We start from the raw sequence: 27,010 nt of genomic DNA on the forward strand, positions 1-27,010 counted from the left end.
GTAATGAAAATTGCAAAGTTGTATCTAGAATTGCTCCGTTTATCATGTCAATTTTGCGAGTTTACGCGACCGAATAGGTATAAGTAACAGACAAGGTATTGTCTATTTGCATAAGCAAAATTTTAGATCCCAAAAGAGAGTTTTGGATCAAAATGAGTGAATGAGAAGAGACCCAGAAGCCATGAATAGATGAGGCCATTTCATTTTGGTATTTAATGTGCAAGGTCACGAAAAATTTGCTTATAATCTAATTTTACAATAGCATGAAGGAGATAATTTCGAACTTGAGATCTGATGCTTAATGATTCACCCGTCAAGGTTATAAATTCGCTTATCAAGCTACTATGGTGTAACATAAATTGAAGAACAATGACAAATTCAAGACCCTTGGCATGCCACTTTTCACACAACAGACATATTAAATTATGTCATACAAATAACATATGAAAGTTACAGCCATACAAATAACATATGAAAGCCATTATTTTTATCTTTTGAATCATTCCTCCTCCTGGGAAGCACTTTGATCATTGGACTCGTCACTAGGAGGAGGAGGATATCCAATCCCATGCCTCTTGTTAGGGAATGCCATGAAAACCGCGCTGGAAGCCGCGCCGATCACCGGAGGCAAAGTCATGAGCAACACCTTCTGCTTCGACTCGAACGACGGGTAGAAGCACTCCATGGTGTTCGGGTCCAGCAGGGTCACCACCGCGAAAACCATGGTCGAGAGCAGCGCGTGCACAAAGTCGCCCGCCCGGAGCTTGTACTTGGACAGGTCAACCGATTCAGAAGCCGACGAGGGCCACAGCCCTTTAGCCGTGGCGATGCCGTAGTGGATCAGGCCGTCCGAGCCGGAGTAGCTGTCGGTGAAGCAAGAGAACCCGCACGAGAAGCCGCATGCGCCGACGAGGAGGCCGCTGAGGTACTTGTTGAAGGTGTGGCAGTGGCCATTGTTGGTCAGGACGGGGCTGAGGAACTGGAACATGAAGACCGTCCCCGTCGGGAGGAGCTTGATGAGGTTCCCAAGAGACGCGAACGTCGCGTCGCCTATGCCCCGGAGCGTGGACCCATTGCTCTTGGATTTCGAAGAGCTTGTGAGAGCCATATCTTGCAAAAACGTGCAATGAGTTTGCTATAATCAATGATAGGGAATTGGGAGTGAAAAAAATTCTAAGTGTTGGGTGTGATGAGACGCTTCTTATGTGTTGGGAGGCATTTATAGTGTAGGAAGAGTGAGGGAAGAGAGTGGGTTGCTTCTACGTAATATGAGAGAGAGAGAGGGAGAGGTGGGGTTTTAGAGAAAGGTTTTGCTTTTACTCTTGGAAACGAGTTGGCCTTCATCTCCAATCCGAGGCTTCAAGCTTGGACTGTTGTGCTCCTAATTGGTTTGAGGCTTGCACCTTATGTAGTTGTTGGATACATTGCTTCGTCAAGATAATTTACTTGAAATTTATTTGGATTCTTCTAGATATACCATAGTTTCTTTCACTGAACTGACTCAATAAAAATTCCCTATGGAATTGGAATTTTGTCGTGATTTATATGATCTTAGTGAATAGCCGATGATCTCGTCGATTATGCAGCGAACCCTTTTTGGATGGAAAATTAAATCACAACAAAAAAAAGTCATAAATCTATTGCAATTGTGTTAATTCAATCCTAAACTTTTTGCATTTGTGCCAATTCAATCCATTGGTCGATTGGTGCTTGTGAGGATTTTTTGAATGATATTTTAATAATTTTTGAAATTTCATGATTTTTTCTTTTCTTTTATTTTTTTCCCCAACGCCGACCCTAAGGGTTGGGAAGAAAAACTATAGAAAAGAAAAGAAGAAAGATAAAAAGAAAAATACATTAAAATTTTATAATTAATAAAATATAATTTAAAAAAGTCTACTTCAGCATCGATAATACCACTTTAGCATTGGTTGGTCAAATGGACTGAATTGGCATAAAATTTTAGGATTAAACTGAAAAAAATAGATTTAAAAGTGAATTGGTATAATTACAATAGATTTATGAATTTGTTGGTAATTACCCCTTTATGAATTGTTGTTGATATATCATGTTTACTTACTTTTCCAATAAGAAAAGGTTTAATACTTGTTATATTGGTATTTTTCTTTTCCAAATGTCAAAAGTTACTAATCTCGTAACCATTGAGTGGTTGAAGATTTTTCATGCTCCTGGAAAATTACACTACGTTTTTCGGTTATATAAAAGGAGATGCTTATTTTTCCTGCATCAAAAGTTATAGATCGCTCTTTAATATAACGATTTGGGGAAAAGTATCCAAAAAGTCCTAAATATTCTACATTGATGCCAATTCAATCATAAAACTTTCAATTATTAATTTAATCATAAATCTTTGTATTTGTGTCAATTGAAATTGATCGAAAATCACTGTCGTAGACGTCGATCGTCTTACGTGGCATGGCTAGCGTTGACATGGACATTTTTTAAATATATATATTTTTCACTTTTTAGTATTTTTCTTTTACTTTGTTTTGTTTTTGGACAGAGGTCCGGCGACCACGCCTAGATTTGGGCTAGGTGAGGGCATCACCGCCTACTTGTCCCCCAAAAAAAAAGTAAAGAAAAAAAAGGAAAAAAAGTATTTTAAAAAATATTTAAAAATATTTACGTCGGTGCTGCGTGAGAGCCACGTAGGACGATCAGCATCCACATCGGTAATTTCCTGCCAAAATTGATCAGATAGACTTAATTGACATAAATCCAAAATGTTTAAAACTAAATTGGCACAATTGAAAGGTTTAGGTCCGAATTAACATCAAGAACTTTTTGGACACTTTTCCCTAAGGCTGCATTTGGTCGTCCGGATTTCTAGTCATGATATGATTGGATATGATTGAATATGAAATCTACGAATTTTGCCCTATCATATTCGGTGTTTGGTGAATCGCAATAATAGAGCCGGATATGTTCATATTATATTATATTCATTGTTTGATATTGACAATATATCAATGTAAATGAATTTGAAAATATACAAACGAACAGTGAGAATATCTCACAATTCATTGTCAAATCTGATAAGAAAAAGAAAATATAACCATTTATCTTTGTGACTGAAGAGTTTTGTCTCTCTTGCTATATTCGTTAACCTTCAATATGAAATACAAAATTACGGAGAAGAAGGGGAGGGGGGGGTGGAGGTTTACTCATTTTCCATTTTTCTTAGACTTTTGATGTAAATTGGGAAGCTATGAAGGAGAAGAAGTTTCAATGCTCTCGCTGTTTTCGTAGAGCTTGATCGTGAACTAAAAAATTAAAAAGCAGTCATGAAACTTCCACATGAACTAAAGATATAGAAGAGAAGAAGATGGAGATGCTAGTTTTTTTTAGAAATTTCATTGCTTCTCATTCTTCGAGAATTAGAAAAATCATTTTCAAGTTTGAATATATTCACTTACAATCTGGGTTCTTCTACTTCATTTTTACTTTTTTTAAATTATAAATTTCTTTTTTATGATTATTTTGATTCGCTTCCATCATTTCTTAATAAACTTTTTCATTAAATAATAAACTATACAATTATACTTAAAATATGTAATGATACATATATACATATATATAAATAGACACACACATACAAACTATGTATTATAAAGAAGAAAGAAATTAAATTATGAATAAGATTTATAATGAATAAAAATGAAAATGAGTTTTTTATTTATTTTGAGTTTTCTTTTTAACATTAGAATTCAAATACATTTAAATATAATTATTATTTTATTTTTATTATATAAGAAGTTTGTTATTTAGAAAAATAGTTTTTATATCATGAATAAAAGAAATTATATCCACCTTTATCCCACCTCCTCCACGGGATAATTATATACATTCTATATCTCATTTATATCGCACTGTATCCTATCCTGAGCAGGAACCAAATACGGGATATGATAAAATTTATCCTATCCATACTTTTATCATGACTGTCAAACGTAGCCTAAAGGTTTGTTCTCCATGAGGAGGTTATTTCACATAATTGCTTGACGCATGTACTTTTCCATGGAGCTACCCACTATTAAGTGATTGAAGATTAAAACTTTGCCACTTCAAAATTTGAAATAAGGAAATGTTTTTCTATTTTTAGTTAATTTCCATTTAAAGTAAGTAAATCTAATTATGTCAGAAAATAGAGTAAGTTGTTTTTGCTGTTAGTAAATTCTAATTGTTGAATAATAATTTTACATTTTATAAATTGCTCCTCTACCTATCAAAACGTATTCACTTTTTAAGTTGTTAGCAATACTTCACATAGATTAGTAATTTCAATAAATCAAGGGAAAAGTATTTCATAGCATATAAGTAATTTTGAAAAATGAAATTTATATCTATTTACCCAAAATTTGGCCTTGACTGAACATAATTTTTCCGTGTGACCGTTCACCGACTCGATTAAAAAAAAATTGGTTTGATTTAAAAAAAAAAAAAAAGGTGTTGCGATCATGCATTTTCCAGCATTGGACCGAATAGAAGGTCATAATAATTTCTCCCTTGAAAAATCAATTGCCGTGGTTAACCCTAAAAAATTTAGATGGTTAGTCAAGCCACATGAACTCTATTCGCATATTCCAAGCACTATGAGATTTTATATTTGTCAAGTCAGTACAATCAAGTCTTAAAACTTACAAAGTTGTAATCAAGTCATAAAACCTGTTAAATTAGTGCAATCAAGTTCTTCTATTAACTTCGTCCAATTTGGCTAAAAAAATTGCTAATGTTATTTTTTTACTATTTGGTTCGATCAAACCTTTTTTTGCAGGTGAATGTGGATACCATCCACGTAAGTTTTAACTAAAATAAATGTGAACTGTGTCCGTGTCTGTAACCTGATAATCGGAAAATTTATTAGAGTCTTTCGGTTTATACTAATTGCCTATGTTGTTGCTGTTTGCATTTTGTTCATTGGGTTTTAGGTTTGCTGTTTACTTCCACGTCTTGCGACTATTTAGATAAGTGGCATCATATTGCACCCAACTACCTCCACAAGCACCATCACCATAGAGAAAAGTGAAAACGCATGTACTTCTCGTCACAAGTTCTCTTACACTTGCCTTTTTTTTTTTTTTTTTTTTGGTTTATAATGAAAGGGGCAAAGCCCAAAAGTTACGCAAGAACTCGTCTAACGAAATTAGATCCAATCTAATCTTAGACTTACTTAATTAACCTCTTTGTGTTGATTGAAGGAAGTCTTGCACATCGGGTGTTATTCAATATTTCTCGATCCAAGAGATTCCATGCTTTGCAAAACATACATACATACATACATATATATATATATACATACATACATATATATATATATATATATATAAAATTCCTCGAATCATGTATCTAGTTGGTGGTTTACAAGTTATGAACACCATCCCTGTACAAGCTTAACTAAATATAAATGCAAGCAGGCCACGTCCATGTCTACAACCAACCAATATGGTGGCTAGACTAGAAAGAAAGTCAACATTACATCTAGAGAGTTTCCCAAGTTGATCAAAGAGATTGCATGCACAGGATTTTAGCTACCCGCATGCAATTACTTGGACCAAGTTTATCCGTGGAGTTAGGCCCAAGGTTTGTTCCTATGTTCCATGTTTTGGTAATTGTCCGCCGGAAGGTTTAGATTTACCAAATTGGTATAACGTACAATCTCGGGTGTGCTAAATTTGTCCCAATCCAAAGCTTCTCTCTAAAATAATACAACTCTTAGCCAGTGATCCTGCTCATTGGTGTTGATGAACTTAGGATATTTGCTATTTCCTTCCTACATTTTGAATAATGACCGGGAAGGGTGACCCTTTTTTTTTAATTCTAGCGAAACTTGCAAATTGATCGGGCTTCTTGGTCCTTAGAATGTTTCATTGGCAATTTTCGATAAGAATTATCCAGACTACATCAAAATTTCGCGTAGAGATTTAAGACTAAATTTTGGACTGATTGGGTAAATTTCCAAGCCATAACCCGCTAGTATTACAAGTTCGCTTATCAAGCTAATATGGTATAACAATAACTAAACAATGATAAATTCAAGACTCTTGTCATGCCATTCTTTACATAACGGACATATTCTTTACGAAAAATAGTAAGAGCAAGAAAGTTACCACCACACTCAGCGCAAATCCTAGACACCACAAGCGCACACACCTCCCAGGAAGGGAACGGCTACACAAACTAGCAAACAACATATGGAAACTCCCCCTCTCTCTCATTTTCCCTTTTACATCATTCCACCTCCTTGGAAGCACTTCGATCATTGGACTCCTCACAAGAGAAAGGATACCCAATCCCATGCCTCTTGCTAGGGAAGACGACAAAAACCACGCTACAAATCGCGCCGATCACCGGAGGCAGAAGCTTGAGCAGCACCTTCTCCTCCTTCTCGAACAACGGGTAGAAGCACTCCAAGGTGTTCGGGTCCAGCAGGGCCACCACCGCGAAAACCACGGTCGAGAGCAGCGCGTGCACAAAGTCCTGGAACCGGAGCTTGTACTTGGACAGGTCGACCAATTCAGAGGCCGGCGAGGGCCACAGCCCCTTAGGCGTGGCGATGCCATAGTGGGTCAGACCGTCAGAGCCGGTGTAGCTGTCGGTGAAGCTAGAGATGGCGCACGAGAAGGCGCACGTGCCGATCAGGAGGCCGCTGAGGTACTCGTTGCGGGTGGGGCAGCGGCCGTTGTTGGTCCGGGTGGGGTTGAGGAATTGGAATGCGAAGGCCGTCCCCGTCGGGAGGAGCTTGATGAGGTTCCCTAGAGACGCGACCGCGGCGTCCCTGACGGCCCGGAGCCTGGACGCATTGCTCTTGGGCTTCGGAGAGCTTGTGAAAACCATTGTCTTTGCACAACTTGTGATGATAAGAGTTTGGATAGGGACTGAGGAAAAATTCCAAGTGCTGTGGGTGGTGATGCGAAGCTTCCTTGGTGTCGGGGGTTATTTATAGGGCGTGAAGAGGGTGGGTTGCTTCTACGTGACACGAAACACGGGGAGCTTCGGAGAAAGGTTGGCCTTCATTTCCAATCCGAAGCTCTAAGCTTGGACTGATATGCTCGTACGTGAGCTTAGCTTTCATCTCACACTTGTGAGGGAAAATTGTCCAACAAGTCTTAAACCTATAGTACGACAGCTGATTAAGTCCTTAACTTTAATTGTACCAATTTAGTCCTAAACCATTTGACGATTTGCCAATTTAGTCTTAAAATTTTCAATTGTATCAATTTAGTTTTAAATCTTCTGATGTTTTGCCAATTTTAGTTCCAAACCTTTTGAAGTTTTGTCAATTTAGTCATAAATCTTTATTGACAGAAAAGGAGTATGTTGACAAAATATCAAAAGATTTAGAACTAAATCGGCAAAATCGTCAAAGGACTAAATAGGAAGAACTGAAAGGTTGAGAATTGAATTGGCAAATCGTCAAAAGGTTTAGGACTACATTAGCACAATCGAAAAGTTTAGTACAGAATTGGCCGCAGTGCAATCAATAGATTTAGAACTTTTTGGACTATTATCATCTCTTCAAGACAGGGAAACAAGGTAGCTTGAGGCTTGCACCTTGTGAAGTTGGTTAATACATTGCTTCCTTGCGGCAATTTCTCGTGACCTTCGTTTGGATTCTTGTACAAAATGGATCGTAGTTTGTCTCACTGAATTAAGCAAATAGGCAACTTATTCCTTCTTGAACCGGAGTTGCGTTATTATATACGCGATCTTAAGGAACGGCCGATGACGTCGTTACAATTACGGCGACTCCCTTTTGAAGAGATTAATATTTAGCCCGACCGCTTAGGGAAAATTTCAATCTGCGAAACCTTAAATGATTACCTTAGTGGTTAAGGGCTAAAGAACCGGTACGTATGCGGACGAGGAGGACTCCAACACAAGTTTGGTTTCCTACGCCACCAAATACAAACGCTCCTATGCTTGGACCATTCACCTGGATTTGGTTCATGGTCAATTGCATGCGAATTACAATTTTATGTCGGGGCTCGCGCACGATATGAATTGAACTCGTGATCTCGTGGGACACGGGTCACCCATTCGTTACTAGGTCAACTACCTTGGCCGTCAATTCATATCTTATTTTGATGGTCCTTGGGTATTCCAAAGATGGAAGTTCTTGGAGAATAACAATGGGTAACTACTAGAAAAGCACCGCAGTGGATCGAATTCAGTCTCACATTAGCCATTTTGGAAATTCAAATCCAAATTCAAAGTGGGTAAAGTCTTTGTTTGGTCGGCTGTTCGGTATTGATCTTTTGCTTTTAACGACGATCCCAATGAACCCAACAAATAGGTATAAATGTACGCAGTTACTAATCATATTTATGCTCTTTTAGCACACGCAAGGCTCCAACACCACTTTCGATAACTTGGTCTATCATCAGTTCAGGAAACTTCCTGGCTTTTGGCTGCGGTTCGTGCAGTAATTTCAATGAGTTTTTGGGCTTTTTTTAGTGCACGTACGATAACCATTCTGTTTATATCCATTTTTTCTAAATTTCTGTTCTCGAGAACAAGTTTGGAACAGAAATCTATTTGATGAGGTAATTTGATTTTTATAATTTCGAGACAAATTTTTAGCCTAAAAATAAATTCGGAACGAAAATGAGAAATCAAAATTTCTCACTTTTCTATTTCTGAAATAAAAAAAAAATTTGAAAGCTCATCTCTCTCTCTTTTCCCAAGAACTCACTCCTCACTCCACTCCTCACTCTCTCACTCCCCTAAACTAGGGTCACTCTCTCTTCACTGCCCTCAAGTCCCTTTCCACCCTTTAGTCCCTCGCTTGAGCAGTCGGATGTGTAGCATTATGTTTTGATTGTAAAACTATTTTCTATAAATGCAGGACAAATAATTTTACTGACCTTCCTACACATCCTACCTTGAGCAGCCTTCAAGCCATAGCGTCTTAAGAGACCGAAGGATTGCCAGTTTCTTTCAATACATTAAATTCACATCCTCCATAGAGACAAGATTAGGAAATTCCTCAATCGAAATCAAGTCTTCGTAAGCCTTTCAGATTATTCGGAATATTAGTAAATTTTCGCAATTTTGAATAATTATTAATGCTAGGATGTTGAAGATTCTGGGACCAGAGCACATTGGGGAGATGCTCTGAGTTTTTGCACCCACGGAGACCAAAATTCTCGAGACATGGAGTATAATTGTGGTCCGGCACACAATCCCACTACTAACATTCACTGAATTGTAAAGGAAAACTAACTTTTATTTCCTAGGGAGAAATGCATTATCCGTGCGATTATAAGGGCTATATAGGCTATATCATCAAATTTTAAATAAAGTTTCATAGAATTCAATTTTACTAACATAAATATTTTCGTAAACAATTATTTTTTCTATCATGGAACTCGACCTCCGGTGCATAGGTCCTTTTCCAGCTTTCTGTTCGTAATAACTGTTAGAATACACGTGTGAGTTGTGCTAGAAAAGTCCCACATTGGAGAATTAATGTGGTGTGGAGCAATCAATATATCCAAGTTGGCCCTTAAATCATTAGCTTAAACTTTCGAGTAAAGGTGGGTTCAACTAGATATGTTAACGGGTTTGGACTTGGGCTCCCTCTTGGCAATCTCCCCGGGTGAAGGGTGAAGGTATCGAACTTCTGCTGCGCGCTTTCAACAATTGGTATCGAGCCAAGGTTGATTGGTGGGCCTTCAATCTGTTTCGGTGTTTGGTAAATATCTCAATGAAGGAATCTGGTGACCAACGCAGTTTCCGGGCCGGTGTGGTGTTGTGGTGTAGCAATGTGGGCCCGATGGGCGTTGATGGAAATTCAAGTTGAGATATGTTGGTGCAGAAGAATACTTGGATTAAGGGGGAGCAAATCTAATACTGAAGCTCACACGTGAGGGGGGGATTGTTAGAATGCACGTGTTAGTTGTGTTAGAGAAGTCCCATATTGGAGAATTAATGTGGGGTAGAGCAGTCAATATATCCAAGTTGGCCCATAACTCAAAAGCCAACTTGGATATATTGATTGCTCCACACCACATTAATTCTCTAATGTGTGACTTTTTTAACACAATTCACACGTGCATTCTAACATACTATATCATCGATTTTTTAAATACAATATTATGGAATTAAATTTTAATAACTTAAATATTCTTATAAGCAATTGCTTTTTCTATCATGGAGCTCGGTCTCCGGTGCTTAGGTCCTTTTCCAGCTCTGTGTTCATGACGAGAATCATTGGAAGCCAAAATATAACCTAATCTTTCTCCTTAACCTTTAAAATATAAGTAGAGAGAATAACTTGTAGTTTTGATGGTCGTCGACATGAAAGATGCACGGTTACTGGTTAAGTTCGTCACTCGTACAAGCCAAATTCCAACTACTTTGCTACATGTGCTCGAATATTTTGTCATGAAGAGGAACTTGGAGGATGTCTCGGCTTACTTAGGAATAGCACGTCAGTTCCCTTCCCAACTCCATCTCTCGCAATGAGAGTCGGATCAACCGTTCCTTTGGCGACTCACCTGGTTGCTTAGAAAGGGACACTGAGCTCCGTGATAAGGAGGGCTCGCTTTTGGATTGTAAATCCTATTCCCAATCCATCATGTCGCATCCACTTTGCTTCTCTTGTTTCGGCTCTCTGCTTTCCTCGAAGCAGGGTGAATCGGATGATTGATTGGTAGAGTTGCGGCCCTGCTTGAGGAGAAGAACTAACAAGACTACTCCAAGAAAGCTAGCCAGAGTGCAAATTCTCCGTCTGCTATAGATATTGGTTGAGTCAATATCCATCTCTCAGGACAAAATATCACCGGAAAGCAATTATCTGAGATTGAGCACAGAAGTCAGTACAGTGAATTCAAGTACTAAGCTTGGTTTACAAGATGATGATTCAAGTGTCAAATACACCTGTATAAAACCGGTTGCAGGTGGTGTTTTTCTTTTCTTTTTTTTTTTGGTCGAAAAAAGATGCAATTCATATATTAGAATAATTCTTGATGAGATCGAGGGGTACATAGATGGCTTTCAAGCCTAGCAATATAAGTGCCAACGCTGAGGGAGAGAGAGGGACCTTTCCTTCTCTCTCCCTACCTCACTCATAATGATCTCTTGTAGTTGTTGGCAGCACCAGAAATCCAATGAGAAGGAAAACTAAGTTTTATTTTCCTAGGGAGGCATGCATTATTTGTGCTATATATGCTATATCATCAATTTATAAATAAAATATCATGGAATTAAATTTTAATAACTTAGGATCCCCGGTGTTCAGGAGGAGTGAATAAAAGCAGAGGGGGTCGATTAACCAACATCAGATAGAGATGCCAGGTCGAAGGATATAGGTGCTTGCTAACAATTTTTTTTTCCCTATCATGTAGCTCGGTCTCCGGTGCTTAGGTCCTTCTCCAGCTTTGTGTTCATGATGACAATCATTGGAGGCCAAACTATATCCTAATCTTTCTCCTTAACCCTTAAACCATAAATATAGAGAATATCTTGTGCTTTGGACTATAACCACCTCCACTACATATACATTCAAAATCACCTTTTCTATGTTTGATTTTCTTAATTAGCCTACCGATCCCTTCCATGAGCATGACACAAATTCATTCATTTTCTGCTTTCTAATAATATAGATATGTTGGAAGAGATCTCAGAGCAGAAAAAAAAGAGCTATTTAATTTAAGAGATGCTAGACATGGTACTCCTCTCCATCAAGTAGCATACGAGAATTATGTCAATGGAGTCAAATTCTTGGTCGACAAGTTCGCTTCAAGCGCCTTCGAGCATGACAAAGAGGGCTGTCTTCTGATCCATATCGCATGTAAAATGGGTCATCTTGAAACAGTCATGGAGATGCTTCCACATTTGCTAGATCCGGAAGAGTTGCTTACTTTTAATGAATGGCAAAACATGCTTCACGTTGCAGCAAAGTACAGAAAGGCCTCGGTAGTGAAGTACGGACTTAGCGATCCCGAGCTTGAGAAGCTTATAAATGCGAAAGACAAGGCAGGAGATATGCCTCTACGTACGGCCACATTACACGGGCAACCTGAGGTTCTGCTTTCTCTAACTCGGGACAAGAGAGTCGATCTTAAGCTTGTAAATCACAGCAACCCGACGGCTCTCGACATTGTAGACGTGATAGGATTCGATGCTCCACTCCACCGGGTAATGATCTCTACAATATGGATTAACAAGTTATGTAATTTTCTTTTTCACTCCATCTTCATGGATAATAACGGTCTTTTTTTCCTATTACGCTTAACCAGATCTTATCTTGGGCAAACTTAGTATCGGCTGGAGCACCTAGACGCGAAGACAAAGCAATTTGCCGGCCAAAAGACTTAGGCCCGCCTTGTTACCTGAGGCCTTCGGGTCTGGTTGGACTAAAGGACGCGGCTGAGACCGATATAGTCACGGCAACACTCATTGCCGCTATGACATTTGCCACTGGCTTTCTGCTTCCGGAGGATATAATGGCTCTGAACCAGATGTGTGAATCGCTACGCTGTTGAACAAACCCATGTATGGCGTCTTTGTCATAAGCAACACCATCGCCCTGTTCAGCTCGATAATTGTAGTTGTGATCCTTCTTTGGACGCAGATCAATGATGTGCATGTGGTGCATCATGCCCTTAGAAGGGCGAGGCTACCGCTGCTTACAGCTCTTGCCACATTGTCCGTGGCCTTCATGGCGAGGGTCTACGTGACTGTCAGCAAACAGACTTGGCTTGCCGTTGCCACCTTGGTCATCGGAATCACCGCCCTCATCGTTATCTTGAGTCTTTACATTGCCTTGTTCATTCCGCTTGCGTACAATTCTCATTTTACCCAGCTCTTCGCCGACTACATCATCGAAGCTAGTATGTCAATTTCAAGTAGGGTAACTGAAAGGAGGGACAATATGCCGCAGCTATTATCCTCCTTCCATGGAAGAGACATGTCCATGTGATAGTCTTCATTTTACTGTGAGGTGTGGGATCACTTTCCTTAAAGCTACCCACTATGTTAAATAAATCCAGTAGAACCTCATTTATTATTGAGACTGGACCGAAATATTGGGATTTTTTTTTTATGAGGCAAAAGATAGAATTAGGAACTAAAGTCGGAGGCTTTTTTTGGTATAATGCCTATAAATCCCTGATGAGGTCGATACTGATCATGCCGTATGATGAGGTTATTCAGTTTGTGGAGGGAAGCCCAAGATCCCAAATTGTAAACAAGTGTTTGAGCGTCACTCCATCCAAACTCCGACAAGAAAAATTAAACCTCAATTTTTCGCATGTCGAAATACCACCTTTTGATTTCTGTTGAAAATTTTCCCTCTGCAAAACTAAATTTCTTGTGAAGATATTCGAAACTACATGGTCCAAAAGCTAATGACCCAAATTTTCTGCACAAGCTCGAACGGTGGCCGGGCAAATCAGCTCCCTCACAAGATGTATAAATCAGTTGCAGCAACTTATGGCATGGCACTTCTCTTTTAGAATCTCCCACAAAGACAAGCACGCATCCACAAGGATTAATGCTGGCGACTTCAATTGGTCCATAGCATCATCGAACACACCTCTGTCTCGGCACAAGTCCGAGATATTAGGATTGAACCATAGCAAATGAAGTCCCACATTAGGAAGCTTTTGGTTGAGAAGCTTGAGAACCTCAACACCTCAAGCCTGTTCCTGACTCTGCAGTAGCTAACATGGTTCGATCTTCAAGAGACATGATCGCATAACAGGACGTGCTTAGCAGCACCCACCGTTGCTAATAGTCTGAAACCTCCGAGGAACCCAGCTGATCCTTTCAATCAACTGCTCGGCGGATTGTTCGGACGCTTTCTACAATGCATGATGAGGTGCAAATGGTGGGCGGTGAAGCAGGGGTTTGCCAGATCGAACTTACAACCTATCTTTGCTTTACAACCATCATGCAGAACGCCAATGCACATTATAGAGTCACAGTAGTTGCAAACAAAGCACACAAAATTTAACCTGTCACCCTGAAGGGTGCTGTGTATCAGAAGATTCAGACTTCCAAACCTTTGGATATGTGGTTTCCTCATTCCTTTTGGAACTTTCCTCAAGCTTCTCAACTAGGAAAAATTTCAGGCAAATACAGAATGAACCTGCATACATGACCGACTTAACTTTTTGATCTTATTAAGCCTAAAATCAGGGATCATATAGACCATGCTTTCAGACGAACATTAAATCTCAAGGCAAGGAATACAGGAAGCCTACGATTAAAGAACCAACTCAAAGGAAGAGTACGAAACAATGGACATTCTCCCATGGTTGCACAAGAAAAATGGTAGGCAGCCGTTCTCCATCGATACACAATTTTGTTCAAAAGAGTCAACAGCCAAAATTCAAGTCACAAAATAAACAGAATGACAACCTTAAATGAAAGAGGGACAAATGAATTATCTGGTACCCTGTGCCATTTCATGGAACCAGTGTCCTAGTTGCCATATGCTGCTTCTCCCGATATATATCCAGCAATTCCGGAGCTTCCTTGAGATGAGGGGTCACAAACTTCTGCAGGAAATCTTCTTCCGAAATAGTCAACAGGGTAGTCAAGCCCATCTTTGTCTTCATCAAACCATGCGACAACAGATGTTTAAAAAACAAACATCGAGGACGAATCCGTTTTTCTAAGCTCAGCGACATTAACCTAGGATGTCGCAGAAGAAATGAAGATTCAAATCCCATTTCCTTGACAAAGAATCCCATCACTGCCATTATTTTTCCTTCGGACAACGTCATGCACCCAGGACTCTTCACAAAAGCTCTCATGGCATCATCTCTAGACCAACCCCACCAGCTATAAGCCTCGATTTTCCTCTCCCAAGTCGATTCGCTCATCCCCATGACGGCTGAAATAGCCACAGCGAACTTTGCTAAAGAAGGATCATCAAAGCCCATCCCCTTGGTTTTCATCATAATTTCCTCGAGGTGATCGGACAACCGTATCATCATTGTAGACTGACGCCTAACTAACCACAAAATTCTTGCTTCACGCACTCCATTATCTCTCAAAATCTTGACAAAAGGACCAACCGTAGCCTCGAAACCTCGTACCAATATTATCGGACTGCGTCTAATAGCTGTAACCGCATTCTTATCGCACCCAAGAAAGTCCCGAAGCCTCCCGAAATTGGGGATGAGGTGCTTCTCTAAGCTCCTACGCAATAAGTAGGGACCACCAGTGATTATTCTCGCCAGGTCAGAGCCGGAAAAGCCGACAGAGCGCAGATAGTTCAATTTGGGCAAGAGGGTCCTCTCAGGATTCGCCAAAATCAGCCCAGGCCACTTCCTAATGATACCCGAAATCTGGGATTGAGAGAAACCATGGCTCTTCAAGGCGTCAATGACCGCTTCGGGTCTCGCCGAGGTTTCAAAGACGACGCGGTTGGAAACGTACAATGCCGATTCCGGGGACAACCCACATGAATTCACGAGATAAGAGAACGCGAAAGAGGGTCGATTCGAGGTGGCGGTGGAGATTAATCTGAGAGCGATGGGCAAGGACAGCGGGCGGCCAAGTAGGGTTTTAGAGAGCGAACTGAACATGGGACTTAAGACTGAGACGGCGGCGAGTACAATCACAACCAAAGACAAAATCACGTTCGATTGGACTGACCTCTCTTCTTCCTTCTCTTCCTCGCAGATTCGCCGTCGATGAAGGTAGAACTTCCAGTCCCGAACGCAAGAGGACTCCAGAGGTCCCTGAAAAGAGAGCAAAAACAACGAATTGTAAAATTACACTAACCAAGTAAATTTACAATTCATATGAAGATAATTTGCTACCAAAAAATAAACTTTTAAATTTTTTTTTAATGTATAAAAAAGTTACAAACCGAAATATGACTTTCCCAAATGAAAAACATATATATTTTGCGAATCGAAAACCTAATCCATGAGTTTGCTTTATTATTTATAGTACGATACGTATATTAACGGTTGTGGACCAAACAAGAAGAGATTTCTACGTAATACTCGCAATTCACTAAATTAATATGAGAATTTCATCGCGACAATATTTTCGGTACATGTCGAATTCTTAGATAAAAAAGATATGCTATTTGCACCGTCTATCTCTTGCGAGATTAACGACTATCCTTAAAACACTCCCTAACAAATCTGTGATATAAGACTCCCTTTAGTGCATTAACTTATGTCCACGATCATAGCAGCTCAATAGCACATTATAACTGAGATGTTTTTGCCGAAACAGATATGGACATGAAGCACTTAAATGCCATATTTTCCAAAAATCACAAAAAAAAAAAAATTTAAGATTAGGTTATCCTTTTTTCTTTTGGGTCAGAAGGTTAGTTTATCTTTGAAAAAGTAGGTTTCATGTTAAATCTGGATCATTAACCAATATTCTCCACTTCTAGAGTGCAATAACAAGAGAGTGGTCATTCAATGTATCTGTCATGTGTGGGGAAAATTACTAAAAAAGTCTTAAATCTATTACAATTGTGTCAATGCAATCATAAATTAATTTTTTTATCAATTTAGTTTAAAATTTTTGGATTTACACCATTTCATTACTTCCGACCAATTTTGACCGGTCGGTATTGACGGTATCGCTGACGATGATAGGTATGTTTTCAAACAATTTTAATAATTATTTAAAATTTTATAATTCTTTCTTTTTTTTCTCTTTTTTTTCCTCGTCTTGGCTCCAAGTAGGGGACAAAAAGAAAAACTAAAGAAAAAAATTATGAAAATTTCAAAATATTATTAAATATTATTAAAAAAAAAGTCCACGTCATTATTGGCTAACCAAAATTGATTGGAAATATTGAATTGATACAAATACAATACGTTTAGTACTTTTTTGGTAATTCTTCTCTTCGCATGTTTGCATTGATTATTGCATTTTATGTTTTCTCGACGTAATTTATTAGGAGCAAGAAAAGATTAGCAACAAGGGGGGTTCTTACGTCATCCTTCTTGAAGAGCATATTTTTTTCTAGTGGCTTTTCTCACTTGATTTCTCATCACCACCAAGCCTCAAGAAGCCTACAGTTCCAGTATCGAGTTCATGCCTACAATTCCAGTATCGAGTTCATCTCCATAGACCAATTTGACATTACTCTCGGCAAAAAGACATTTCAAGTGCCAATATTGATATGCGATGTTCAGTTTGGTATTAATATTTTTTTTTTGGATCATTTAAGTATCATTTTTTTTTAAAAATGATTATTTAAGTGTCTACTCCAGTGAGATCGCCGAAATTTCATGCCGTTAGCACTAAAGTGATCGTTTTTTTCTCCTATTTGGCACCAAAGTGATAATTTTTTAGATCACTTAAGTGACAATTTTTTTTAAAAAATGATTATTTAAGTACTAACTCGGGTGAGGTAGCCGGAATTTCTCACCGTTGACACTAAAGTAATTATTTTTTCTCCGATTTGGCACTTAAGTGATCTCCCAAAAAAATATCGACATCAAAATGAGCACCGTACATAAATATTGGCACTTAAAATGTCATTACACCCATTACTCTCTTTTTTAAAATTTTCAGTCCAGAAGAAAGACAGCAAAGAATCTCAAACATTTCCCAATTGGATTCATGTCCGCCCACTCGAATCCACATTTTCCCTGTAGTTCAAGGGATAGGAAGGAGTCCACAGGACGCAATCCTGACAGGCAACGACCTCTCATTGCTAGGTGTAATCTCCCCTTGTCAATTAGCACCTATCCATATGCTTCGAATTTATTGATGGATGCCGGCAGCGTTGGTTCATAGTAGTAATGTGAAGTATGCAACCGTTGCTTCTATACAAGGCAAGACAGTTTCGGCTGAAAGTCTATTGCATTTGTAAGAGAAAAGGTTTTGTAGAAACCTTATCTCAAAGGAAAGATTGCATACAGAAAGGTAGGATTTTCTAAAAGTCCTACCTAATAGATTTAGAGTACATTTTCAAATAATCTATATACAAGATTGCGTTCGCATATAGATAGACTTGCATATTTAATTTTAAAAAAAAAGAATCAGGCATAAGATTCTCTAAAAAAAATTAGGATTTAGTTTATACTATTTCCTAGACAATTTAGGATAATCTTCATTTAGCGCATTTTAATTGCTTTAGTCCGTGATTCCGAATTTCATCAAAAATACCATATTTACATGCATATCGTATAGTTTAGTTCAAGCATAAAGTTTTTTTTTTTTTTGGGTCTGATTCTATATTATTTGCAAGCCACCGTGTGTGCTATGTGCCATGCATATAATTTAAGCATATCATTTTTGCATGCATTTCATATGTTGCATACATGGTTATTGCATTCTTTGCCATGTCATAGCCATGCCATGCATTCTAGTCATATCATTTTCGCATGTTGCATATTTCACAACGTCGTTTAATCCGTCGCGCGCGCACATGCAAATTGCAATGTCATGCTCATTTTATAATGACCAATCTATCTAAAATTACGGTGGGAGCTCAAAACAGTGAAATCCTCGTCATTTTCTTCGTCACTACGTACCATGAGGTGCCCAAATATCCACAGAACAGCGAAGATATTAACAGTAATACAAGGATTTACACGGCGATTCATCATATCGATAAATTCTTACGACCCAAAGGCAGCCTCATGTGTTTTTCTTGGAGGGCTTCTTTCGACTGAAATCTTGCCCAAAAAACATAAAGGCAGGTTACGTCGACCCGTTCTCTTCTCCTTTGTTCTTTAGCTGTATTTCTTCTCCTCGGATTCAAGCTCCACACTTTCAATATTGTGGAAGCAATGAAAGTTTGTAAAAAATAACGTGCTTTCCCCGTTTCATGTCACACATTTTACTTAATGGTGCTTGTATTATAATTGCTAGCAACATGTGGACATTTTTTTTTTCAGCTTTGTTCAGAAAGATCTGCACTTTTATTCGGTAAGCACATGCTTTTCACCATTCGAAATTTAATAAGTAAGTCCAAGTTACATTGATATGTTAAGTAAGATGACCAAATCATTACTTAACGTTTAGTAAGCGAATAGATAGTTTTATTAAAAATAGAAGCTACAAAAGCATGAAAATCAGGAGAGTTCTTGACACCAGTACCGAAAAAAACGCATTTCGAGGGCGAGAGATTCTTGAGCTTTCCATTTTCTGCCAAATTTGTCCTTAATTTTGAACTTTTATCATGGAGTATATAAGCTTTCAGTATAGTATTAAAGTGTCAACAATGAAACCACTTGTATAATTTCGCAGCGCCAGCAGTTTTCACGGAATTACTTGCTTAAAATAGTCTGCACCGATAATGTTCTTGATATAAATGCAGTACGATGTGTAAGAACTTGTGGCTGTGCGACTGATCTTGGCGAAAAGACACGACGAAAGAGATCAACCAGACTAGGTATAACTTTGGCCGAGACGATATTCGAATTTCAGCGTCTAGAGATGGAGAGCCATGAGGTGAGCACGACTGTTAGGGATGATGAAATCTGGAAGCAAAGAAAAGCCAGATCGAAGGCGCTAATGTCGAACTGGATGGACGTTGGAAAAGTGCATGACGGCACGGTCCACAAATCAGGAGCTTGATAGAGCGGAAAGCGTTCACGACTTGAGAGGTTTCTACATAAGGAAAGTCCAGTTCATTAGTCTGATTTAGAAGATAGCATTTCAAGTGGGAATTACGTACCAAAATGATCACTATTTTGGATTTTTCAAAGGGATTGCGGATGATCTATAGAAGCTGCATGGCGTCCTGCCAGATGTAATCTTGTGGTCTCTATTCAAGCTTTGTATCAATGAAAGATTACATCATAATGGTGCCATCTATCGAATAGCTCGGCGCTATATAGGTAAGGAAATAGTTTTTGCAAAAACTATTTTTTGGGATTAGAATTCTTAAATTTATAGGGTTGAAAAAAAATTCCGTTGAAGTCCAAAAAATTAATTATTTATACTCTAACATGAAGCCAAAATCTTGAATTTGGAATCCTCCTTCGAAATATTCAGTATACCTTTGACAGATAATTCCCTTTAATGAGCCAGATGGAGAATAAATACGTTTGGATCTACTTCTCCTCCTTGTCGAAGTTACATACATATGGCGCAATTTGCATGAGGACGTTGGTCTACAAGGTACGTCCCATGGTCTACACGAGCAAGTTTGCAGGAGGAAAGCCATGCCCGCGTCAATAGATATTCCCTTTGTTATTGATAGAAAGATGTTAGAATATTAAGCTATTGAACCACATCTTTTACAATAAATTCAATCCCGATTTTACTTCTGTCACACCCCGATCCCCGGGCACGCGGTAACCCCACCAAATCGCCTCGGGTCAAAAAGAATAACGTCACAAGCACGTCATCGACCTCTTTAATTTTTAATCTTCAATTACGCATGCGAAACGTGCAACTCCCAAACATCAAATCAAACAACAATGATAGTTAAATAGACAATTACATCAATCAAATCACGAAAGTTTAGCCAAAAGTCACCTTATATTTAATTATCTTTGTTAATCTAAGGATGTGAAATATCTACAAGCCCATTCTTCGGGCAACTTTCTACAACTCTTAGAGATGCCAGGTCGGAAATAACACGACTCTCAAACAACTCCAACAAGATCCACGCCACTTCCAGTTCTTCACAACTAAGGGCCCGAAAATGGTTAACAACGATGGGGTGAGATATCAATCTCAATGAGTCTACGCCTAAGCCCGGCTATGGCGTTGATTCGCGCGGACGTCCTAACAAACAATTGCATCATCACAGAGCAGATATTTCAACCACATGCAAGCTTACCCTCCGAAAACCACGCGTAATGCAATGCGGACGTGCCATAACGATCAAACCAATCAATCCAATAGTAAAACATCACATCACTTGCATGCGCAGGACACCACACGTAGTCCATTTATTATCACAAACGACCATTAAGTCCAGCACACTAAGTCCAGCACACTAATCGCTTAGTGCTTTCCTAGCGGGACCGTGTATCGTCCCTTACTTTCAGCAACGGCTTCTGATAGTCCATGTGACTCCGTTCGACCAACCGTAAGACAATGATTGTCGACACGGCACGGAGCTAATAGGAATCCTTAAAAAGGTTTCGGCCCTTCACAAGCTGCGACCGGCAAATAAACAGCTAGAAGACACGGGCTGACGCGCATCCAGAAACCAGAATACAATGATTGCCAAGATCAACCAACCAGAAGACAATGATTGTCGGGATTATCCAATTATGTGACCACTCAAGCACTTCGATATCCAGCCGGTTCATTTCTTTGAATTTAGTTGAATGCTCATATACGCATGTTGACACCTAAATTTTGGTCATCCTTTTTAGTCCTTAACATTTGCATAAAAATTAGGGATTAACTTTAGTCCTTACAAAAAAATAATTAAATCATCTTGCATGTAGTTTGCACTTAGTTCATTTTATTTTATTTTATTCTTATAGCATGCATGTAGTTGCATTCGATCGACGATGAACGAGATAAAACATATTAGACTAAGTGGGCGGAGAAAGAGGAAGTGGGCAGAGAAGTTGTTACACAAGGAGATTTGATCGGATTTGTCGGTTTGCAAAGAGATCACGCGAAAATCAGAATTGATTTTTTGGAACAAAAATATTTGAACGGATCTATTCAGTTAGGTCAGAATATTTTGCGAAACCGAAAAGATACGATCGTTACAACGATTATTTTTAGGTTTCCTGTGCCTATAAATAAGACAACTTAGCGCACGTTCAAGAGGGGGAGGCCGCACAATTTTTTCGCACAGCCACGTTGAGAGTTTTCTCGGGCGAGAGAGAGAAGGGTGAGGGAGAGTCTTCGTTCAGGAGAAAAAAAAAAAAGGGGAGATGAGTGCAGAAAAGTTGAGGGGCTTCGTCCAAAAAGGGTGAGCAAGGAGCCAGACTGTACGGGGAGGCTTCGTTAAAAAATGAGCTTCGTCTAGCCAGCGAGAGAGAGAACGAGCTTCGTCTAGTGAAAGAGAGAGAGTGCTTCGTCCAGTGGGAGCCTTAGTAAAAAAAAAAAAAAAGAAGAAGATCCAAAGCCAATTGATTTCTTCGAGAATCGGAGATTTTGTGTTCTTTTGCAGGTTCCTTTTGGTATTTTCAGTGGACACAAGCTAGATTAGCACAGAACTTGATAAAGTTCAGTCAAGAAGCGGTCCAATAGGGTGTTGTCACGAAAACCTGTAATAGCCAAACAAGTCCCAGCAGGTTTTCCACATTCACCCAAGCTGATTCTTTTACGCACCAGGAGGAGCTGAGTTCCGCCCACCATCCAATGTAGCTGCTGTACAACCCAGAAAAGGACGAAGAGAAGGAGTTCAAAGGTCCACGGTTGTGAGTTTTTTTTCCATTAAAGCCAATTTGATTGTCCATTGCCACGATTGAGATCCGCAGGCATCATCACAAATCGTGAGAACTGGCATCAACCACCCGCCTGTTGCTAGTCCGCAATCCATCGGTGAAAGAGTCTCTTGCCGCGCGTGAGTCCTTGATCTAATTGATCCGAGATTGCCCGATCGGTTGACAAGTTCAGAAGTAATTCAAAGCTCAAATTTTAAGGTTGGTTTTTCCATCTAGAATTAGATATTGCCTTGCCTAATTTGATTTAACGATGCATATCTTGGTGTATATTACATATCCTGCATTGCATGAAAGTGGATATATTTAAAAAAAAAAAAATCAAGTCGATTAGGAATCTTTTCCTAATCCGCAACTTGCCACGAGCAAGGATTTGAATTCAACCGTTAACCGTAAGATTACGGATTAAAGATTGGATTCAGATATTTGCGAAATGTTTTTTCAAAAATCGGTTGAGATATCCACTTTCTTGATTGATTTGATTGGCATAATATCTTTAGAATGAATATTCTCTTGCGTGATATTTAAAATTCTAAAAGATATTGCATTGCATTTTAGATAAAAATTGCATTAAAATCATGTAGATATTTGCACGTTAATCTAATTTTAGAACAAGTTAATTTAGATTTGCATTCTAGGATAGAACATGCATATTTGCATTGACTTTCATGTCTAAAATAATTTATCTTTAATATGTTAGGGATTAGGCAAACCTGAACCTTAAAATATGTAAGATAATTATCTTTAGCCATAGTTTTATTTATGGTCATTCATTAATCCGAAAATATAAAAAAATAAAAATAAAACAAGCTTGCTATGTCATTTGCATGCTAGGTTTGGAATACATAGAATCTGCATGTTGCATGTTTCGGTCTTTACGTCATGTGATCCATTTAATTAGATCATAACATCATTTGTACATTAGTTTCATTTAATTGCATGTCATCTAGGTTAGTCACGTAGTTAGATTAATTTCATATGCATGCTTAGGATTTCTCTGCATTTAATTTAATTCATTTGCATTTTAGATTAAATTCATGCATTGCATATAGGTTAGTCTTTATCCCATTAAAAAGCAAAAAAATTCAAAAGTGAGAACAATTTGTCTTGGCGTATGCTTCCTGCAATTACTTGACTTCTGGATGTTCAATTAATTGATTGTGCAATCGCATGATAACCTTTGTTAGTGACTTAGGTTAAAATCAATTAATGTTGCCTGACAAAAAAAATTTCTTGAAATAAAATGGTACCGAAAGGGCGTTAGAGTAATCTAGCGTAATCAAGTCCCCGGACTTAAAATCTCTGGTTCGTAGAAGTAATTTAGTTCTCCCGCTAATTTACTTAGGTTTCTAATCGACCTACCAAAAATGATTAGTGGCGACTCCAATTCAAATATCTTTGCATGTTGAGTTGCGATTTGGTATGGACTTGGGAGAGTCCGAGTTAGGTTAGTTGAATAATTAACCTAATAATCCATTAGTCTAGAAACCTGATTTTTAGGTCGAGATAACGCATGCTCAAATACTTGGCCCAAGGCCATTTTCGTTCTAAAACATGCAATTTGATCTCATACGTGGTCACATGAATGCACAATTCTATCGACTTCAAGCAAATTTGAGTGATTAACCTCTAATCAGACCCCCATGGCAATCAACAATCAACTTCGATTTTCAAATCCAACAATTCAATAATCAATTAATCAATTGCAGCCAATCGATTTCAATAACAATTTCAACTTCAATCGACAAATAATCGTGCGCTCATCTCTAACCTATCGCTCGCTCACGATCAATTAAATACAATCAATCAATTCTAATCATCAATTAGCCACAGACGACCTAACTAATTGACTAACTTAATTAATTACGGTCATTTAGCCTAAACCACATTTCTATCTAATCCGACTGTAATTAAACTATCTAAATGCCATAATTAACTAATTAATTTAATTTTGAATGCAATTAGCGTCCTAATCGAGAGTTAGGGGCTAACTCACAACTTAATGACATTCAATGACGATTCAGGCGCGTACGTGATGACCACAATTACGCACTTCAACGGCATGGTTTCAAACTACGGGTTTGGGTCACGGCGGCTACAAGGTTTGGTTCGGGTTATGGCTAATGGCGTAGATCCAAATCGGGCCTCGAGTCACGGCAACTTTGGAGTTCGTGGGTCGGGTCGGCGACACGGGTCGGGCTCACGGGACTCTTGGGTCCAAGGGCAACACTGTGGAACACGATTTGGCGGGATCCTAGCTCGGGGCTCCCGGGTCACAGATGAGGCGGCGGCTGAAGGCCTGCTGGGCGTCGGGGGCTAGGGTCGCGGGCTGGCGGGGTTCGGCGATGACAAGGCTGGGTGGCTAGGCTTGCGGGTGAAAGGCAAGTGGCAACAAACGGGGTTTTGATCCACGGTCGCCAATTGGGTTGGGTTCGGCAAACTCGGGCAGAGGAGGAGGCGGAAGCGGAGGGGGAGAGTTGCAAGTTCGGACGTCGAGCCGCTTGTGGGTCGCGGCTGGAGTGTCGTGGCGATTGGGAGCGGCCGAACAAGCATCAAAGGCGACGAGGCGGAGGACATCGGAGCCGTAGGGTTCGCACGGCTCAGTGGGGGCTCTGTGGGTGTCGCGCTTGGCTCGCAAGCAATGACAACCGGCGGGTGACGGCCAGCAGCTGAATGAGGCGGTGTAGGTAATCGTGGCGTGACGGAGTGAAGACTGGAGTGGCTAGCGTCAAGTGGCTAAGTGGAAGCGTCGGGGCCGCACCGATGCATCAAATCCGGGGTGGCAAGAGCTTGGGCTCGGATTTGGTGGTTTGGCAGTGGCTTGCGTCGGCGTAAAGGCTCAACGAAAACTATTGGAGCACGGCCGGACAGGGGAGACAGACTCAAATCATGGCGGCGCAAGCCACGTTGTTTTACGGGTCCGGCGATCTCGTGGGCTCGAGGAAGCAGAGGCGGTACAACGACCGGGCAGCGTGACGGTAGGGCGACGGTGAGCTCGACGACACGGGCGGATGATGATGGTCGAGGCTGGTGTCGCTCAAAGACACAGAAAGAAAAGAACAAAAAGGGAAAAATCTAAAAAAGGATCTCAAGTCTTCTTGTTTTCTCAAATAAGGGCCCCAAATGATTTCTGTTTTAAATAAGGGTTTGAAGAGCCCTCATTTTCTCAAAAAATGGCATGAATTGAATATTGTTTCAAATGAGGGCCTGAAGTGACCATAAAATCTCAAAAAGGGTCTGATTTCAAGGGCATTTTCGTCTTTTTATATATTTTATTTTTTATTTTTTAAATTTATTTTATCCGTTTTACACTTTTTTTCCCTTCACTCTCTCTCTCTCTCTCTCTCTCTCTCCGATGCGACCGCACCCTCCCACGCTCTTTCTTTTCTTTCTTCTCCTTCGTCCTCATCTTCTTCTTCTTTTTCCTTTTGTTGCTCACGACCACCCCTCCATCTATAAATGCCAACCAGCCGTCCACCTCAACCCACCTGCAGCTGCGCCGTTCCACCGTCGGTCCGAGCCTCTCACCACCGTTGCCATTGTTCCGAGCTCCCGCACCCGACGCCGAGAGGACCACGAACCCACGAGCTTGGTGAGGTTCGACCCCTATCTCCTTCTCTGCTCACCGCCACCAACCACCCACTTAATCATCAACTCCACCTCGCGCCACCAGCCATCTGTTCGATCGCCGGCCCGCCCTCCCATCGCCACCGGATCCAAGCCCGAGAAGCTCGGATCTGCACTCGACCCAGTACCTTGAGCGGTCGCACCACCGTAGGACCCCGTGGCTTCCTTTTACGAGACTCGACACCACCCTCAACCTTCTTGGTCGCGACCCTCTGCTTCCTCAAGGCCATGCCGTTGCTCAAGCGACCCCCGCCGGGCCCCAAGCGACGACCCGCGGCCCCCGATCCGGGCGGGGGCCACCGATCCCACACAGATCCGGGAGAGGGCCTAACCCTCTCTTGGTGACCCTCGCTTTTGGCTAGTGACCCCGCCGGCCTTTCATCGCCCTCGCCGACCCCCCATCAGCAATGGCGGGGGCGCCACATAGGCGGGAGGGGCAGCCCTCCTCCCCGTGTGGCTTTTTTTTAAAATTAAAAATAAAAAAGGATAAAAAAAGCGGAAAATGAACAAAAAAAATTAAAATGTGAAATGACGAAAACGCCCTTCGAGCCGGACCTTTTTTGAAATACTATGATCACTTCGGGCCCTTAATTGAAACATACCATATCACTTTGGACCCTTATTTGCAACTGAGTTTCTCGGGGGCCCTTATTTGAAAAAACAAGAGGACTTCAGGCCTTTTTTTGAATTTTTCCCGAAGAAAAATGAAGAAGAAGCAGAAGCCAAGACGAAGGAGACGTCATATGGAAGGGGGGGTTCGTTTGGTTAACGAGCAAGAAGAGAGAGACAGAGGTGAGGAAGAGAGAAAAACAAAGAAAAAGAAAAGAAAAGGAAGGGAGAAAAGTAGGAGAGAGAGTGACAAGATGGGGACTTCCGGCTGAGGTGATAGGGAAGGGGGCCTACAATCATGTCACAACTTTGAGAATTTTGTCTTGTAGTGCAAATTTTCAAGAGCAGCTTGGTAATTTGATAAATACGTACCGATAGGTCATTTGGCTCAACCGATTGAGGGCAAATTGGGATTTTCACTTCTAGGGCTCGGTTGAGGTTAGGTT

At 40.1% G+C, this 27,010-nt stretch overlaps 4 protein-coding genes and 1 pseudogene across 5 annotated transcripts in view; 1 reads left to right on the forward strand and 4 right to left on the reverse strand.

Moving 5' to 3' along the window:
* LOC115728661 (disease resistance protein RUN1-like) overlaps nt 1-27,010 on the reverse strand; it is a 1,102,447-nt gene that overhangs the window by 205,045 nt on the left and 870,392 nt on the right. The window lies entirely within an intron of this gene.
* LOC115726584 (protein DMP2-like) lies at nt 230-1,181 on the reverse strand. Its single transcript, XM_030656505.2, has one exon. It carries the CDS (start codon nt 1,106-1,108, stop codon nt 500-502), a length of 609 nt encoding a protein of 202 aa, XP_030512365.1. The 5' UTR covers nt 1,109-1,181; the 3' UTR covers nt 230-499.
* On the reverse strand, nt 5,950-6,930 carry LOC115726583 (protein DMP2-like). Its single transcript, XM_030656504.2, has one exon. It carries the CDS (start codon nt 6,853-6,855, stop codon nt 6,250-6,252), a length of 606 nt encoding a protein of 201 aa, XP_030512364.1. The 5' UTR covers nt 6,856-6,930; the 3' UTR covers nt 5,950-6,249.
* LOC125314769 lies at nt 10,321-12,946 on the forward strand (annotated as a pseudogene).
* LOC115726582 (transcription termination factor MTEF1, chloroplastic-like) lies at nt 14,111-15,749 on the reverse strand. Its single transcript, XM_030656503.2, has one exon. It carries the CDS (start codon nt 15,561-15,563, stop codon nt 14,436-14,438), a length of 1,128 nt encoding a protein of 375 aa, XP_030512363.2. The 5' UTR covers nt 15,564-15,749; the 3' UTR covers nt 14,111-14,435.

This window comes from Rhodamnia argentea, chromosome 1 (genome assembly GCF_020921035.1).
Source record: "Rhodamnia argentea isolate NSW1041297 chromosome 1, ASM2092103v1, whole genome shotgun sequence".
Lineage (NCBI taxonomy): Eukaryota > Viridiplantae > Streptophyta > Magnoliopsida > Myrtales > Myrtaceae > Rhodamnia > Rhodamnia argentea.